Raw genomic sequence first — 19,024 nt, forward strand, 5'->3', positions numbered from 1 at the left:
GAGCAAGGATGTGATGTTCGAATGAAAGACAACTACTTGACTCTAAAAGATCCTGAAGGGAGATTGCTTGTTAAAGTCATGAGAACAGCAAATCGTCTCTATAAGCTGAAGTTACAAGTGCTAAGAGCAACCTGTCTGCACACAAGATTGGAGGAGGAACCATGGAGATGGCATGCCAGACTCGGCCATGTTAACTTCAAAACGATAAGAGCTATGGCAACTCAAGGAATGGTATATGTTTGCCGGAGATAAGTGAAGAACAATGTCTCTGTGACTCATGCCTGGTAGGGAAGCAGACACGACGACCGTTTCCAAAAGCAACGAAGTTCAGGTCGTCACGTCCCCTCGAACTCCTACACGCAGACCTTTGTGGTCCAATCTCACCTGCAACTCTCTCTCTCAACCGATATATCTTGGTGATTATTGATGATTGCACAAGGTATATGTGGTCGATATTGATGAAAGATAAGAGTGACGCGTTCGAAAAATTTAAGACATTCAAGAAGCTGGTTGAAAAGGACTTCAACAAAGAAATAATGACGCTACGCACAGACAGAGGTGGTGAATTTACTTCACACGAGTTCAATAAATATTGTGACAGCAACGGCATAAGAAGGCATCTGACAGCACCCTATACTCCGCAGCAGAACGGCGTAGTGGAGCATAGAAATTGGACACTAATGGAGATGAATGTTTGAGATATGTTAGCAAATGAGCATTCATCTAGACATAGAGCTTGCTTAGAATTGTGTCTAGGCTTAAGGTTGATAGTTTGATTGATCATTTGCCATCCTTAGTTCGATACCTGATCGCCCAAGGTCTAATCCCTATGCCCATGAGTTCTCTTTTCCCTTAGTAAAGAAAGTCATTTCATTTATCATTAATCATTAGTTTAGAAACCTTTTAAATCATTGGTTGCACTTAGATTAAGTGAGTACTTGCATTCTCGGTGCTTTCACATCTCTCAGAACTGGTTCGACAATCACTATACTACAACATTTGTCTTAGGAGCCTTGAAAACTCCTAATATCAACATGCTACCTACTTGATTAACAGAGTACCCACAAGGTCTTTGTCTAATCAAACTCCCTATGAAAGTATAAAAGGAAAGAAGCCGAGCATATCTCACATTAGAGTCTTCGGGTGTATAGCGTACGCAAAGAAAGACTCAGGTCAGCTAAGGAAGCTCGATGACAGATCAGAAGCTGCTGTTCACTTGGGTATTGAACCAGGAACCAAGGCTTATAGACTCTACAATCCTACTTCAAAACGGATAATTGTAAGTCGAGATGTGATCTTTGATGAAAAGGCTCGTTGGAATTGGTAGGGAGAAGGCAAGCAAGTCCAAACTGAGCCTGAGCCTGGAATGTTTCACATGACGTGGGGTAGTTCAGAAGACAGTGGAAGCTGTCCGTTTGTAGCTACAGAAGAAGACAATGCTGCAGAGACCGTAACCAATCTACCTGGAACAGAGGAAGCCGGTTCTGAGACAAGACAAGAGGAGCACGAGCCTACGCGAGAAGTAAGACGCTCGTCTTGAGAATCCAACAAACCTGGCTACCTTAAAGATTATGTGCTGCTAGCTGATATAGAATGCGAAGTGTTACTACTTGCGTTCAACGATGAACCGGTATCAATACAAGAAGCACTCAAAGACAAACGATGGAGAAGTGCTTGTAAGGATGAGATCGGGTCCATAGACAAGAATGAAACATGGGTGCTATTGGAGAAACCACACGGAGTGAAGCTGATAGGACTCAAGTGGATCTTCAAGATTAAGAGAAACGCAGACGACAGCATAAATAAATACAAGTCAAGGCTCGTCGCCAAAGGGTATGTTCAAGAACACGGTATAGACTTTGATGAAGTCTTCGCTCCAGTGTCTCGGATTGAAACTATAAGGCTACTGGTTAGCTTTGTTGCTGCAAAGAAGTGGGAGATTCATCATCTAGATGTTAAAACGGCCTTTCTACATGGTGAGTTGATTGAAGACGTGTACGTAACGCAACCGGAAGGGTTCGTAAAGAAAGGTGAAGAGCATAAAGTCTACAAGTTAAAGAAAGCGTTGTACGGACTGCGTCAAGCTCCCAGGACATGGAACACGAAGCTGGATCAGATATTGAAAGGCTTAAGATTCAGGAAGTGTGCTAAGGAAAACTCAGTCTATCGCAAAGAAGAGAAAGATACGCTACTCATAGTAGCCATATATGTCGATGATTTGTTCATCACTGGAAACTCGTTAAAGGCGATCAAGGGGTTTAAAGATGTCGGACTTGGGCCTACTAACCTACTATCTCGGCATAGAAGTGAAACAGAGTGCGAGAGGTATCTCGATCCAACATGAAGCTTATGCTCGACGCATACTGGAAGAAACAGACATGAGCGACTGTAACTCAGTCTGTATACCAATGGAGTTTGGTCTGCATCTTTCAAAAGCATTGGAAGAACCTGAAATAGATGCAAGCAAATACATAAGGAAGATAGGATGTCTAAGATACTTAATGCATACGAGACCAGACATGGCGTTTAGTGTTGGCATATTAAGCAAGTTCATGCATTCACCACAAGAATCGCATGGAAAAGCCTTAAAGCAAGTACTACGGTATTTGAAAGGTACGTGTGGCTACGGTTTGATGTTCAAGCACGGAGGATCTCAAGAACTCGTTGGCTACAGCGACAGCAGCCACAACACAGATCCAGACGATGGAAGAAGCATGACTGGACATCTGTTTTGTCTCGGTGACACACCAGTCACATGGTGCTCGCAGAAACAAGACGTTGTGGCTCTATCCTCTTGTGAAGCAGAGTTCATGGTCGCAACAGAAGCTGCTAAGCAAGCTATTTGGCTTCAAGACTTGATGAGTGAGATCACAGGAAGAAAGCTTGAAAGAACTCTGATCCGTGTGGACAACAAATCAGCTATTGCACTTGCCAAGAACCCAGTGTTCCACCGACGCAGCAAACACATTCACAAGCGCTTCCACTTTATTAGAGAGTGTGTCGAACGGGAGCTAATCGACGTGGAGCACATACCAGGAACAGAACAACGCGCAGACATACTAACTAAATCACTGGCAAGGATCAAGTTCAAAGAGATGAGGGAGACGATCAAGGTACAAGACCGCAGTGCAAATGACTTGAAGCTTAGAAGGGAGAATGTTGGATAAGCTTCAAGGTTACTTGAAGATCAAGTTATTCATTAAAGATAAGTAGAATAACTTATATGTTTAGGATAAAGCTAAGAATCCTAGATAGACTAGTAATAGGTTAAGATAAGGATCCCTATTACCTATATAAAGAGATCTAATGTAAGATGATCTAATTGTAAGAAAGAAAGCTAAGAAAGAAATAAATAAAACAAAGAACCGTTTTATAAGTTTTGTGTTTTTGATTCCTTTATTAGCTACTATGACACGTGATATACTTAGTATCCCAATCACCACGGTTGCTTCAGAATCAGTGTTTAGCATTGGTGGTCGAGTGTTAACTCCCTACAGAAACTGTTTGCTTCCCAAGAATGTTCAAGCTTTGCTTTGTACCTGTAACTGGCTGCGTGGATTTGCAGAATATGAAGATAAATTTCATAATTTATTAAAACTATGACTTGTTGACTTGTAGGTACTATAGAAGATGTTGATGATATGTGCAAGGAAGATGATGTTGGGAAGACTACAAGTGCTTATGGAGTTGGAAGTTCAAGATCAGAAGGCTCAAGTGTACCACCATGAGACATGTTTGAGACTTTCTTTTATTATGTTTGGAAACATAACGAGAACAAAATTTGGTGCCTTTGTTTTGGTAGTTATTGAACTTGTTTAAGTTATTAAGTTTGTTATTGTAATGCCACTTTGAGATTCTAGTTATTTGATTATATATTTGTTGGCATCAGTCGTATGTAGCAACTAGCAAGTAAGGATCCTACTTGTTTGGGACACTTATTGCCGGCTGAGTCGTAGGTGAGACTCATCACAAGAGATGTTGACAAGCAACTCCATTATTCTTGTTTGGTGTCTCACAGTCTCACGACTCTCTCTTGATCCTTGGTTTTAATATGTTCCAACATTTGGGTTCAATTAATACTAAAGGTTTCAAACATTTCTTTCACAATTGAAGATTTTCTTATTTTTATACAGGTTTTCAAATTGTTTTTATCATTTTATTTTAAATTAAGAAGTGACCATTAAAAGTTACAATATTATTTAAGAATATAAATTTTTGTACCATAAAAATTCGTTTTACAATATAATTAAAACAAGAAAGGTATAAAACAAATTAAAAAAGTGTTAAATGAGTCTAAATGGATCTTAATGGGTCAAAGTAAAATTTGTGGGTTTAAATGAAGAACCCTAATAAACCTTAAACTAAATGGGTCTAAACGGGTTTAGGTTCTAAATGAGGTGGGTTTACCCATTTTAACATCCCTAGGTTTGAGAATTCCAGTTAAGCAGTGATCACTTGGGAGTTTTAGCTTCGTGACAGAACCAGTCGTGTTATCGCACATGACACAGTGAAAGTAGTCGCTGTTGTTACAACAGCGGGATTCAAACTCGTTCTTGAACCGCACAAGAGCTCGGATCTGGTCCGGACGACAAGCGGGAAGTCCGACAACGAGAGCATTTATCATTATGATGCTTGATGCAAAGACACAACAAAGAAAATGCAAACGTAAGCATGATGTGGCCATTATGAAAACTTTCAGAAGGAACAATGTTTTCTTTACGAATAGATACAAAGAAGATGAGTCTTGGTATAGTGGGGATTGGCGAAAAGTATGTTTAAGAACAAACCAGATCAAAGAAGTAAAGTTTTTAACGGTTGCACTCAATAGTGTAACACTAAGAGAAATGGAATTAGTGAGATAATGGATTGGAGAAGACTAAGTCAAATTCTCAAAGTGAGTTTAGTCCCTTCTTAGTGCCTTATAAAGCTTATTAATTTTCATTTGATTGTAGAAAACTAAGAAAAGAGTCTTCTGGAATTTCACACATTCTTTTTTAGTGGAAACGTATTTCTTCTCTGTTGAGCCCAATTGAATTCTCGGGCAATGTTGGTTGTCCCCTGCTCTCATGACCCACAGAAAAAGATATAACAAAATAATGATAAAAGGTTTTGATAGTAAAGACATAAACATGAAGCAAATGACATGAAGTTTAGCATTAATAGTTGAACTGGTTAAGTAATTATTTGTTTGACTTCAGGCTTTTCTGTATAACGTAAACAAGAATTGGATGCAGATTGTTTTGGTTATATATTTACATTTAAAAAAGGATCTCGTGAATGTCTATTTCGAGATTGAGTTCTTGAGACGTCTGACTCTTTATTTTCACTTGATCTAGTTTTGTATCTAAACAGGAAGCTGAGAGATGAAGTCGTCCCTTAAGATATATTCAGCTCATATTAATTTAAGAATAAGTGAATAACCAAAGCCGTATATCATAAACCTTTCAGACTACCATCAGCCAAAAGAGAGGATCCTTTAAAGAGAACAAAGGCTACATAAACCAGTAAGACCACTTCTTACATATTACTTTCTTTGTTTTTCTTATTATTAAAACTGTCCCATCTTGAATCCATAGACATAAACAATGTAACTGGATCTGTTTCCTTGTGCTTATCCGGACCAACAATCTTGACAAACCACTGTGGCCTGTATGAAGCAATTACATGTGCTATTACCAATCCAAACAACAAGCCAGGTCCATACCCTATAACCACTGCTTTCCAGTTTAGCACACCTTCCTCTTCTTCTTCGTCTTCTTCCTTTGGTTGTCGTGTTGGTGGCGTAAAGCAACTTTGCTCTAAAGGAAGACCACATAGACCCACATTCCCTTCGAAGGAGGATTTAGGTTGCCCAGTTATTTGTGTTGCTTGTGGTATTACACCTTTGAGTTGGTTATGAGCCACACTTATGTACGCCAAAAACGAGAGGCTCCCAAGTCCTCGAGGAATATCACCTGATAGTTTGTTTCTTGACAGGTCTAGTGACTCAAGCTCCGTGACATTTTCCAAAGACAGAGGAATATGTCCCGTGAAAGCGTTGTTTGATAAGTTAAGTGCAATCAATGTCTTCAAGAGACCAATAGATTCAGGAATTTGTCCTTCAAGTCTGTTTCCAGAAAAATCAATGGTGGCATATGAAGTGAGAACCTTCCCTTGCTCCATGAATAGACCTTTGTATTGGAGATCTATGGTATCTTCATAGATATAGCCAGGAATTTCATTGTAGTCTCCCATATACAAACTCCCATCTTCAGTCATAACTTTCCAGTTCACAAAGTAATCTTGGGGCAAGCTTCCTGTAAATTTGTTATCAGCAATTTCAAGTATGCGTAGCTCAGGAAACGCTAGAGGACCTTGACCAGGAGGAGATATAGGACCGTAGAATCTGTTTGAGCGGAGAGTAAATGCTTGCAAGTTAGGCAAACCCTTGAGCCAGAAAGGAAATGTGTCTTTGATGTTGTTGTTGTCCACACTTAGAAACTTTAGAGAGGAGCAATTCAGAAGAGACCTTGGAAGCTTCCCTGTTAGTTGATTGAAACCAACATCAAGTGTCCGAAGCAAGGCACCATCATAGCAATTGTCTGGAAGACTTCCTTCCAGGTTGTTCTTCCGGAGATTCACAACAATAAGAGAGTTTTGTAGATTACTCAGGCATCGAGGGATTGAACCGGTGAAGTTGTTGTAGGAGAGATCAAGAAGAGCAAGCATGCTTTGGTTACAGACTGCAATAGGTATGCTCCCTGTGAAACTATTGTTCCATGCAGATAGGACGGTGAGAGAGTGTGGTGGATTAGGAAACGGTCCTTTGAAATGGTTTAAGGCCAAATCTAATATCTTCAACGATGAATTCTGTAAAACATCTTCTGAACCTTCAAACCCTGTGAAAGAGTTATTAACAAGACTCACCATGCTCAAACGAGGAAGGTTCCAAAACCACTCAGGAACCTTCCCTTTGATTTTATTGTGGGAAATGTCTATAAGCTCCAAGTTGTGAAGGCTCTTTAAGAAGTTTGGAAACTCTATGATGTCACAGCCGGACAAACCTAACTTCTCTAGGCTCAGTGGGACGTCTGAATCTGAGCCGAAACTAGTTGATGATATACTATTACCGGAAAGAACAAGTTTCAACAATGATTTGAGAGAGGAGAAGATTCTAATGTCAATTGGGTAGCTTATGTTTTGGAAGGAAAGGTCGAGAAACTTGAGGGTTATGAGGTTTGAGATAGGCTCTAGTACTTGCCCTTCGAAATGGTTATGAGAAAGGGACAAGTGCTCAAGCCTTAGTGACGAAGAAGAATTGAGAATATTGATGGAGCCAGTGAGATAGTTTTCACTGAGATCAAGACGTGTCAAGAAAGGCATAGAGAGCAGAGTAGAAGGAATGTCTCCAGAGAAGTGATTATAGGAAAGGTCTAAAGTAGAAAGCTTGCTGAGGTTCTGGACAAGTTGGAAACTACCAGTGAGCTGGTTATGTGAGAGATCCAACTGGTTTAGCCATGTTAGCTTGCTAAATAAGGAAGGAACCTGACCTATGAAGCTATTAGAGGAAAGAGACAAAACCTCTAATCTGCTGAGGTTGCTGAACTCGGAAGGGAGTGAAGAGGAAGTGAAGTTGTTGTGAGAGAGATTTAGGTGACGAAGATGACGCAACTCAAAGAGGCTACTGTTTGGCTTGAGTGTTCCAATGAGGCAGCCACTTGGGAGTTGTAGCTCTGTGACGGCACCAGTGGCGTTGTCGCACTGAACTCCATTAAGGTAATCAGTTTGGTTGCAGTTTCTGGAATCAAACTCGTTCTTGAACTGCTCAAGTGCTTGAATCTGGTCGGGATGACAACCGGAAAGTCCAACAACAAGAGTGAAGCTTGAAGTAAAGATGACAAAGAGTGAGATATAACGCAAAAGCAGATGTAATCCCGACATGATGGTCGTCATGAAAACTTGCAAGAGGAATGTTATTCTTTAAAGAAAAGAGATGAAGAAGATTGGTATAAATAAAGATACAAGGTCATGCATTGTACAAAATATCTTCCCAAGAAGTTAGAGATTATAGAACTCGAATATAGAACTTAAAGATTCAAATAAGAATTGCTCTCTTATTATAACCTGTGAAACTCTCTCAAAACACAAGCTCTCAAATCTCTAATCCTCTCAAGTGATATCACAACTCAATATCTACTTATATATAGATTATATTTTCCTAATCCTAATAGATAAACATATCTTTAGATAACTCCTAAACTTATTATGTTTCCTATTTCCAAAGCTCGGTAGGATTAGGTCTCCTTACTTCTCTCTCAAGCTTCTTTATCTTTCAAGTTTATTCCAACAATCTCCCCCTTAAGCTTGAACTCCACACTGCTCAAATCTTGGACTCCAATGAGATCTCTCATCTCTTTAAACTTAATCCTTCCCAAGGCTTTGGTCAAGATATCCGCTTTCTGTTGGCTTCCAGGAACGTGCTCAACTTCTATCACTCCATTCTCAACACACTCTCTAATAAAATGGTATCTAGAGTGTATGTGTTTACTCCTTCCGTGAAACACAGGGTTTCGTGTGAGCGCAATGGCTGACTGATTGTCAATCCTTATAGTAACCCTTTCACTCGCAGATCCGTTGATTTCTTCAAGCAACTCGCTGAGCCATATTGCTTGTCGTGCTGCCTCTGTTCCAGCCATGAACTCCGCCTCGCAGGAAGATAAGGCCACAGTCTCTTGCTTCTGTGAACACCAAGTGATTGGACTCTCTCCAAGGTAAAAGATGTGACCGGTTGTGCTTCTTCCATCGTCAGGATCCGTATTGTGACTGCTGTCACTATATCCTATGAGTCTTGAGGGAGTTGATGTTGAATGTTTGAACGTTAAGCCACATGCTGTCGTTCCCTTCAGATACCGTAAGCATTGCTTCATGGCTATGCCATGAGATTCCTTTGGATCTTGCATGTACCTACTCAGCACTCCGACACAATAAGACAGGTCCGGACGTGTATGGAGCAGGTAGCGAAGACAACCAACATTGCGCCTGTAAGTTGTTGCATCAATGGATTTTTCTTCTTCAGACTTTGATAGTTTGAGTCCGGATTCCATGGGTGTTTGCACCATGTTGCAATCTTTCATTCCAGCTTCCTCCAATATCTTTAACGCGTAGTTTCTTTGGCTCAGGGTGATCATACCTTGGCTTTGAGTAACTTCGATTCCGAGATAATACGTTAGCTTTCCCAAGTCGCTCATATCAAACTTCATGGCCATCTCTTTCTTGAATGCATTAATAACCTCCACATTTGTTCCTGTGATGAACAAATCATCTACATAGACAGCAACAACTAGTAGATCATCATGTACCTTCTTTCGATAGACAGAGGGTTCTTTTGAACATTTGAAAAACCTTAGCTCCTTTAGTATTGAGTTAAGTTTATTGTTCCACGCTCTTGGTGCTTGACGTAATCCATATAATGCCTTGTTGAGTCGATAAACTTTGCTTTCGGAGCCCTTTATCTCAAACCCTTCAGGTTGATAAACAAACACGGTTTCTTTCAACTCTCCATGCAAGAAGGCTGTCTTGACGTCAAGATGATGTATCTCCCATTTATTAGCTGCTGCGAGACTCATTAACAAACGAATGGTTTCGATCCTAGCCACTGGCGCGAAGACCTCGTCGAAATCAACTCCCTGTACTTGTACGTATCCCTTTGCGACAAGACGGGCTTTGTATTTGTTGATGCTCCCGTCTGAGTTCTTCTTTAGTTTGAATACCCATTTCAATCCTATAGCTTTTGCTCCTACAGGTAGATCCACGAGCACCCATGTTCCATTCTTCTCAATAGAACCTATCTCGTCACAGCACGCGTCTGTCCACTCCTTTGTCTCTCTTGCTTCTGCATAGTTTCGCGGCTCATTATCCAGACACATAAGTAGGTATTCACCCTCTTCCTCAGCAAGAAGTACATAGTCGTCTAGATATCGTGGTTTACTAGTATGTCTCATTGAACGCCTTAACAGAACCTCTGTTTCGTCTTCTTCTTCTTCGGGATCAGACTCTATGGCTATTACCTTCGGCGTGTTTTCTTCATTGGATGCTACACTGACCTCTCTCGTCTCCTTTTGTGTTGATTCTTCACTTTCTTCTTGATCCTTTTGAATACCGTGGTTTCCAAACTCTCCAAATATGATTTTGAAGCTTCCATTCTCGCTCTGTTCTGAGTTGTTTTGACGCCAGTTCCATCCTTTTGCTTCGTCGAAGATGACGTCTCTGCTTACAACAACTCGTTGCATCTGGGGATCATACATTCTATATGCTTTGGAGCCGGGTTCTGTGCCTAGATGAACAAGCATGCGTGATCTGTCCTCAAGTTTCTGTAAGTGTGGCTTGACAGACTTTGCATATCCAATACATCCAAAGGTTTTGAGATGATTTATGTTCGGCTTCTTTCCACGATAAGCTTCATACGGAGTCTTGTCTTTTAGCACTCGAGTAGCGACGCGATTGAGAAGGTAAGTGCTGTGTCTTATAGCCTCACCCCACATGTAGTTAGGAACTTGCATATGCTTAAGAATGCTTCGCGTCATTTCCATCAAGGTTCTGTTTCGTCTCTCGACGACTCCATTCTGCTGCGGTGTATATGGAGATGTAAAGTGCCGTTTGATTCCCATCTTCTCACAGTATTCATTAAACTCATTTGAAACAAACTCTCCACCCCTATCTGTTCTAAACGTTCTTATCTTGTTACCTGCGTCTTGTTCCACCATTGTTTTAAACCGTTTAAACTTCTCGAATGCATCGCTTTTCTCTTTAACAAGAATACTCCACATATACCTTGTATGATCATCTATAAGCACAAATATGTATCTATTTCCTCCAATGGTGCTTGGTGCTATAGGCCCACACAGATCACCATGGATGAGTTCGAGCGCTGTATCAGCTCGGTAAGCAGTTGATTGCGGGAATTTCTGACGTGTTTGCTTGCCGAGTAAGCAAGAACCACACACCCTCTTCTCGAAAGACATGTGTGGGATTCCTATTACAAGCTCTCTCTGAACCATTGACTGAATCGTTTCGAAGTTAACATGTCCTAACCGTGCGTGCCAGCGATTTGATGTGTCTGTTGTTGTAGATAGCAAGCACATGTTATCTTTTATCCCCATACGAACCTTGTAAAGACGATTCTTAGACCTTTCGGCTTTGACAAGCAACTTTCCTTCATGATCATGCATAGTCAAGCACTCCCCCTTTAGCCTTATGTCACAGCCAGATTCTGTCGCTTGTCCGAGACTGATTATATTACTCTTCAGATCGGGTATGTAGTAGACATCACGCATCATTCTTGTCTCTCCGTTTCGATCGATGAACTCAATGCTCCCTTTTCCTTTGATGTCTATTCGAGAGTCATCTCCAAACTTGACGTTTCCTGTGATGGTCTCATTGATCCTCTTGAAGTATCGACGATCTCCGGTCATGTGGTTGCTAGCCCCATTATCAAGATACCACATATTATCTTCTCTATTGGACTCATACTTGCTTGGCATGACTTTTCCTTCATTGAGGTATACTACCTCATGCATCATAAGTTCGTCTGCATCTTGTGTATCATCCTTTTCTTGCTCATGTGTTTCTTGCAGTTTAAGGAGACGATCGGGACAGGTAGAGGCATAATGACCCGTTTTGTCACACCGATAACACATCACTCTTGATGTATCTCTGCCTCGACCACGACCTCTTCCACGATAAGACCGTCCTCCTCTTCCACGATATCCTCCTCGGTAATCATCTTGTGTGTTTTGATGTTCCGTATTAGAGTACAGAAGCTTGCTTTGATCTTCATGGCTTTCTTCTGAAACACGTATACGTTCCTCATAAGTTTTCAAACGTCCCACAATGTCTTCAAACTTCGTGTTCTTTAAATCAAGAACTTGTTCAAGAGACGCCACGATGTGTATGTACTTCTTGTGAGGAAGACACTTGAGAAATTTCTTGACCAACTTAGATTCCTCAATCTCTTCTCCTAGGGCAGCGCATGTAGATGAGATTTCTGATAGCTTGCCGACGAAGTCATCAATCTTCTCAGTGTCTTTCATTGTTAATCGGTCAAAATCTGCCATTAGAGTTTGCAACCTTGCTTCTCTAACTCTCTCTGCACCGACATACCGAGCTTTGATAGCCTCCCAAACCTTTTGTGCTGTATCCAGCTCTCCAACTTGTAGTACGAGGGCCTCAGGGATTGCTTGGAACAACAAACCAATCGCTATATCATTCTTCTCATCGTCTTCTGTTGCATCTTCAACAACAAGACTCCATACTTTATGAACCCTGAGAATGTTCTTCATTCGAATGGCCCACACCGTGTAATTTGTGGAAGTGAGCATCGGGAGTTTTATGGATGATCGCTCCCCTTCTTTTAACTTTGCCGGAGTTGCCGTAATAAGATCTCCCATTCTCGATTCTCTTTGTTTGATCTCCTAATGCTCTGATACCAAATATAGAACTCGAATATAGAACTTAAAGATTCAAATAAGAATTGCTCTCTTATTATAACCTGTGAAACTCTCTCAAAACACAAGCTCTCAAATCTCTAATCCTCTCAAGTGATATCACAACTCAATATCTACTTATATATAGATTATATTTTCCTAATCCTAATAGATAAACATATCTTTAGATAACTCCTAAACTTATTATGTTTCCTATTTCCAAGGCTCGGTAGGATTAGGTCTCCTTACTTCTCTCTCAAGCTTCTTTATCTTTCAAGCTTATTCCAACAGAGATAAGTGAAGTATCTGTCTCTGTCTCCATGAGAGAGCCATCAATAATTGATATTTGTAACTTAAATGCGATCCCTTCTTCCTTGATCCCGTGGCTATGCTTCTCTCTCTCTGTTTATCATTTATTCAAAAGTAGGTGTTTGCATTTGACTTCACTAAAGTTGCGATTTTAACTTATTTAAAATGGAATTAGAAAAGAGCATGCAGTACGTATCTACTTTATTTTTGTCGAGCAAGATTATTTATACTTCTTTTGCGGTTGTATATGGGACAGTAAGAAAATCAATTAACATAGATAAGAACACAAAGAAAATAAATAAAAATAATTGCAGGCTTGCAGCATGATGACTAATAACATAGGTTGTTGAAACTTTGTTTTCTCTTTGAAATATTTTTGCATTATTGAATATAAGAATTTATGGCCTTAGGCCCCTTACAGTGAAATGACATTAAATGTGATTTGCGGATTTGGTGAAGACTTGGTTAAGTTTTAAAGTGTAGGTAACCTTTTTTGCACTATCTTTTTGTGTCTGCTTTGTTCTTTCAAGAAGTTTGTTTATGCCAATTCTGTATATCCATGAGGTCATTGTCAAATTCGTCTTTCAAGTTTGAAGATATTATCAACTCTCTCCCACTTGGAGTTTATTAAAAAAATTTAAATATTTTACTTTCGGTTGTGTCTATGTTTTATTCAAGTAATCAAATCCGGGGATAATAGATAACACTAACGTCGCTGCATTTTATTTTTCCAAATAAGCTCAAAGAGGATGATGGTTAGCAGTGGCATTCAGTTAAACTGATATATATTCTTGAGACCTGTATAATCTTATAGTCTCTGACTCTCTTTACATTCACTTAATCCAATTTGTCTAAACAGGAAGCTGAAAAATTGGAGAAGAACCAAAGCAGTATATAACAAGCCTTTCCAAGACATCATCGGCCAAGTGAGAGGTTTCATTTAAGAGAGCAAAGGTTATAGAAACTTGTAAGACTTATTTCTTACCTCAGTAACAAATTAATTATCAACATACTATATTTACATATGATTACTAGAACTGTCCCATCTTGAATCTAGAGAGTCAAACAAGCTAGCTGGATCTGCTTCCTTGTGCTTATCCGGACCAACTATCTTGACAAACCACTTTGGCATGTATGAAGCAATAACATGTGCTATTACCAATCCAAATAACAAGCCAGGTCCATACCCTATAACCACCGCTTTCCAGTTTAAAACACCTTCCTCTTCATCTTCTTCCTCAAACTGTTGTGTCGGTGGTGGTGCAAAGCAACTTCCTTGGAGAGGAAGACCACATAGACCTTCATTTCCTTCAAATGATGTTTCAGCTTGCCCACTAAACTGTGGTCCTTGTGGTATTTCGCCTATGAGCTGGTTATGAGCCACACTTATGTACGCCAAAAATGAAAGTCTCGCAAGTCCTTTAGGAATAGTCCCCGAGAGTTTGTTTCCTGACAGGTCAAGTGACTCGAGCTCTGTAACATTTTCCATAGACAGAGGAATATGACCAGTAAATCCATTGTTTGATAAGTTGAGAGCAATCAGTGCCTTCAAAAGACCAATGGATTCAGGAATCTGTCCTTCAAATCTGTTTCCAGAAAAATCGATGGTGGCATAGGAAGTGAGGACCTTTCCTTGCTCCATGAATAGACCTTTGTATTGCAAGTCCATGGTATCTTCGTAGATATAATAAGCGTTGTTGTAGTCTCCCATATATATTCTTCCATCATCATTCGTCTCGAGTGATGATGCTTTCCAATTCACAAAGTAATTTGGTGGCAAGCTTCCTGTAAAGTTGTTATCCGATATTTCAAGTATGTGCAGTTTGGGAAACGCAAGAGGAACTTCAGCAGGAAGAGATACAGGGCCATAAAATTTGTTTGAACGAAGGGTAAGGACTTGTAAACCAGGCAAAGCCTTGAGCCAAAAAGGAAATGTGTCTTTGATTTTGTTGTTGTCCACACTTACAAACCTTAGCGAAGAGCAATTCAGAAGAGACCTTGGAAGCTTCCCAGTTAATTGATTGTAGCCTACGTCAAGTGTCCGCAGCAACGAACCATTGTAGAGCATATCTGGAATACTTCCTTCCAAGTTGTTCTTCCTGAGATTCACGACAACGAGAGAGTCTTTGAGGTTACTCAAACATCGAGGAATCGGACCGCTTAAGTTGTTGTAGGAGAGATCAAGAATAACCAGCGAGCTCCGGTTGCAAACTGAAAGAGGTATGTTTCCTGTGAAACTATTGTTCCATGCAGAAAAGAGGTTGATAGAGAGTGGTGGAGTAGGAACTGGTCCTTCAAAATGGTTTAAAGCCAAATCTAATATCCTCAACGATGAATTCGTTAAAACGTCATTTGAACCTTCTAAATGAGTGAAAGCATTGTTGACAAGATTGGCCCTGATCAGATGAGGAAGGTTCCAAAGCCACTCAGGGACTTTCCCTTTAATTTTATTATTGGAAATGTCTATATGTTCCAATCTATCAAGGCTCCGTACAAATTCTGGGAACTTGCTGATGTCACAGCTTGACAAGAGCAATTTCTCTATGTTACGTGGGACGTCTGAATCTGAACTTATACTAGTTTCCAATACACTATTACCGGAAAGATCAAGTCTCAACAAAGATTTGAGAGAGGAAAAAAAGTTTAAGTTAATTGGGTAGCTTATGTTTTGGAAAGAAAGGCCAAGATATTTAAGGGTGGTGAAGTTTGAGATAAGGTCTAGGATTTTTCCTTCGAAAGGGTTTTTTCTAAGGTGCAGAGTTTCGAGCCGGGAAGAAGTAGATGAGCTACGAACTTCAACAGGATCGGTGAGATGATTTTCATCGAGATTAAGATATGACAAGAAAGGCATAGTGAGGAGAGAGGAAGGGATGGCTCCAGAGAAGTGATTAAGAGATAGGTTCAAAATGGAGAGGCTGGTTATATTTTGTACGAGTGGGAAACCACCTGTGAGCTCGTTATGGTCAAGATACAACTCGGTTAGCCGACTCAAGTTACTTAATGAGGAAGGAACTTGACCTATGAAGCCATTAGAGGAAAGAGACAAGACCTCTAACTTGTTGAGACTGCCGAATCCAGACGAGAGTGAAGAGGAGGTAAACTTGTTGTAAGAGAGATTGAGGTAACGAAGATGGTTAAATCCAAAGAGACTACTGTTGGTTTTGAGAACTCCAGTGAAGCAGCCACTTGGGAGTTGTAGCTTCGTGACCTCACCCGTAATGTTATCGCACATGACTCCATTGAAGTAGTCAGTTTGGTTGCAACCGCTGTAATCAAACTCGTTCTTGAATTGCACAAGTGCTTGAATATGGTGGGGACCACAACCAGAAAGTCCAGCAACAAGAGTGAAGTTTGGAGTAAAGATAACAAAGAGTGAGAGAAAAGGAAAAAGCAGATTTAATCCCGACATGATGATCGTCATGAATTTTTTTTTAAGAAGAATGGTATTCTTTATAGCAAAGAGATGAAGAAGATTGGTACATCGTCATGCGTTGTTAAAATATCTTCCCAATGAATAATTGAGGCATGGCTAATCAAATAAACTGGTGAGACTTTGTTTTCTCTTAAAAATTTCCTGCGCTATTAAATTTAAGACTTTATGGCGTTGTGATTGTGGTTGGATAAGACTTGGTCAAGTTTTAAATAGTCGGTAACCTTTCTTGCACTATCTTTTTGTGTTTGCTTGTTCGTTCAAGAAGTGTGTTTCGGCTATAGTAAACTCAATGTATATCAATACAACTATAGTAAACTCAGATTTCTTATTTGATTGAAAAGGAAATAGCACAAAATATCATAAAATTATATAAAAACATAAGGAACTGATACGCTACCAGACCATCAAACTCTTGACAGACATTCGAAGATTAAGTGAAAACTGAAAGAATACTAATGGTTTATGCGCTTTCACTGGTACATTATCTTGATGAGCCACTCTGGCTTGTATGAAGCAATGACTTGTGCTATTGCCAATCCAAGCAACACTCCAGGCCCAAACCCTATTGCCACACCCCTCCAGTTCAACACTTCTTCCTCCTCTTTTTCTTTTTCTTCTTTTTCTTCCTTAGGTTGTTGTGTTGGTGGCGCGAAGCAACTTTCTTCGAGAGGCAAACCACAAAGTCCTGCATTCCCTTCAAAGGAGGATTTAGATTGCCCAGTGATTTGTGTTCCTTGTGGTATTTCACCTTTGAGCTGGTTATGAGACACGTTTATGTGCGCCAAAAACGAGAGGCTCTTGAGTCCACTTGGAATAGTCCCGGAGAGTTGGTTTCTTGACAGGTCTAGTGACTCGAGCTCCGTAACATTGGCCAATGCGAGAGGGATATGGCCTGTGAATGCATTGTTGGATAAGTTGAGTGCAATCAGTGTCTTCAAGAGGCCAATAGATTCTGGGATTTGTCCTTCAATCTTGTTGCCAGAAAGATCGATGGCGCTGTAGAAAGTAAGGATGCCCATTTGCTCCATTGATAGACCTTTGTATTGCAAGTCTATAAGATCATCATATGTAGAGGCACCAATATCTTCTGCCATATACATGGTCCCAGCTCCATTAATCTTGAGTGATGGTGATTTCCAGTTCACAAAGTAGCATGGCGGCAAGCTTCCACAGTAAAGTTGTTATCAGATATTTCAAAAATGTGAAGCTCAGGAAACGCTAAAGGACCTTGGTCAGGAGAAGATATTGGACCATAGAATTTATTTGAACGAAGCTTAAAGACTTGCAAGTTAGGCAAAGCCTTGAGCCAGAAAGGAAACGTGTCTTCGATGCTGTTGTGGTCCACACTTAGAAACTTCAGAAAGGAGCAATTTAAAAGTGATCTTGGAAGCTTCCCAGTTAGTTGATTGTAGCCAACGTCAATTACCCGCAGAGAGGTGCCTACGTTGAACCTGTCTGGAAGACTTCCTTCCAAGTTGTTCTTCCGGAGTTTCACAACCTTGAAGTCATTCAGACATTGAGGAATCGGACCGGTGAAGTTGTTGTAGGATAAATCAAGAACAATAAGAGAGGTTCGGTTGCAGAACGAAAGAGGTATGTTTCCTATGAAAGTATTGTTCCGTGCATAGAAGGCGTTGAGGGAGAGTGGTGGGAGAGGAATTTCTCCTTCAAAATGGTTAGACTGAATATCTAACATCTGCACTGATGAATCCACTAAAACTTTTCTTGTCCCTTGGAAACCGTTGAAATAATTATTGCCAAGAAGCACCGTGCTTAGATTAGGAAGGGTCCACAACCACTCAGGGACTTTTCCTTTGATTCTGTTTGAGGATATACTTAAACTCCGCAAGTTGTTTAGTGTCTTTAAGACATTTGGAAACTCGTTGAGGTCGCAGTACGACATGACCAAGGTTTCCAAGTTTGGTGGGATATCGGAATCAGCACTTAAACTAGTAGCCAGTAAACTATTACCAGAAAGATAAAGGTCCAACAAAGATTTGAGAGATGAGAGGAGCCTTAAGTCAATTGGGTAGCTGATGTTTAGGAAAGAAAGGTCGAGACGCTTGAGGTTGATGAGTTTTGAGATAGGCTCTAAGATTTTTCCTTCAAATTGGTTTTTCCCAAGGTTCAAGAACTCGAGACTAGATGAAGTAGAGGAGTCTGGAACTTCATGAGGACCGGTTAGATGGTTATCATTCACATTGAGATAAAACAGGGAAGGCATTGTGAAGATAGATGAAGGTATGGTTCCGGTGAATAGATTTTGAGATAAACTCAAGACCGAGAGCTTGGTTAGATTACTTATGAGTGGGAAACTACCAATGAGCTTATTTTTGGAAAGTTTTAAAATGGAAAGTTGGCTTAGATTACTAATTGAAGAAGGAACTTCGCCAAGTAAGCCGTTCGAGGAAAGAATCAAGACCTCTAATCTGTTGAGATTGCCGAACTTGGAAGGGAGTGTAGAGGAGATGAAGTTGTTGTTGCTGAGAACAAGGTGACGGAGTTGTTGGAACCCAAATAGGCTACTGTTGGGCTTCAGAGTTCCACTTAGACAGCCCGTGAGATGTATCTTGGTGACTGCACCCGTGGAGTTGTCGCACCAAGCTCCATTATTAGAGTAGTCGCTATGGTTGCACGAACGAGTATCAAACTCGTTTGTGAACTGCGTAAAAGCTTCAATCTGGCGAGGAAGACAAGCAACAAGACCAACGACAACATCATCTACATCAATAGTAGATGAGCTTGAAAGAAAGGCACAAGAACTTAGTAAAAGTAGCGAGAGAAAATGCAAACGTAAAAGAGTTTCCGGCATGGTCGTCAT

At 40.4% G+C, this 19,024-nt stretch overlaps 3 protein-coding genes and 1 pseudogene across 4 annotated transcripts in view; all 4 read right to left on the reverse strand.

Moving 5' to 3' along the window:
* The window catches only part of LOC106341705 (fructose-1,6-bisphosphatase, cytosolic-like), a 40,229-nt gene extending 32,587 nt beyond the window's left edge, over window positions 1-7,642 (reverse strand). Inside the window, exon 1 of the mRNA XM_013780404.1 lies at window positions 7,561-7,642. The gene's annotated coding sequence lies outside the window, so the exon portion shown is untranslated. The remainder of the gene's footprint in view (window positions 1-7,560) is intronic.
* On the reverse strand, window positions 5,432-8,014 carry LOC106341703 (receptor-like protein 12). The gene is made up of 2 exons (XM_013780403.1): window positions 6,360-8,014; window positions 5,432-6,296 (listed from the first exon to the last, which is right to left on the reverse strand). The coding sequence occupies exons 1-2, from the start codon at window positions 7,930-7,932 to the stop codon at window positions 5,518-5,520; spliced, it is 2,352 nt and encodes a 783-aa protein (XP_013635857.1). The 5' UTR covers window positions 7,933-8,014; the 3' UTR covers window positions 5,432-5,517.
* Window positions 8,015-13,685: 5,671 nt separating this feature from the next.
* Window positions 13,686-19,024, reverse strand: part of LOC106342188 (receptor-like protein 12) — a 21,027-nt gene continuing 15,688 nt past the window's right edge. Inside the window, exon 2 of one of the 2 annotated variants that reach the window (XM_013781056.1) lies at window positions 13,686-15,059. In XM_013781056.1, the coding sequence (XP_013636510.1) occupies window positions 13,789-15,059 (1,271 nt within the window). In that variant the 3' untranslated portion in view covers window positions 13,686-13,788. Of the gene's footprint in view, window positions 16,294-19,024 lie in introns of those variants that run through there. The other variant, XM_013781055.1, reaches the window with a different exon arrangement.
* Window positions 16,624-19,015, reverse strand: LOC106342189 (annotated as a pseudogene).

Source organism: Brassica oleracea, chromosome C4 (genome assembly GCF_000695525.1).
Source record: "Brassica oleracea var. oleracea cultivar TO1000 chromosome C4, BOL, whole genome shotgun sequence".
NCBI classification, from domain to species: Eukaryota; Viridiplantae; Streptophyta; class Magnoliopsida; order Brassicales; family Brassicaceae; genus Brassica; species Brassica oleracea.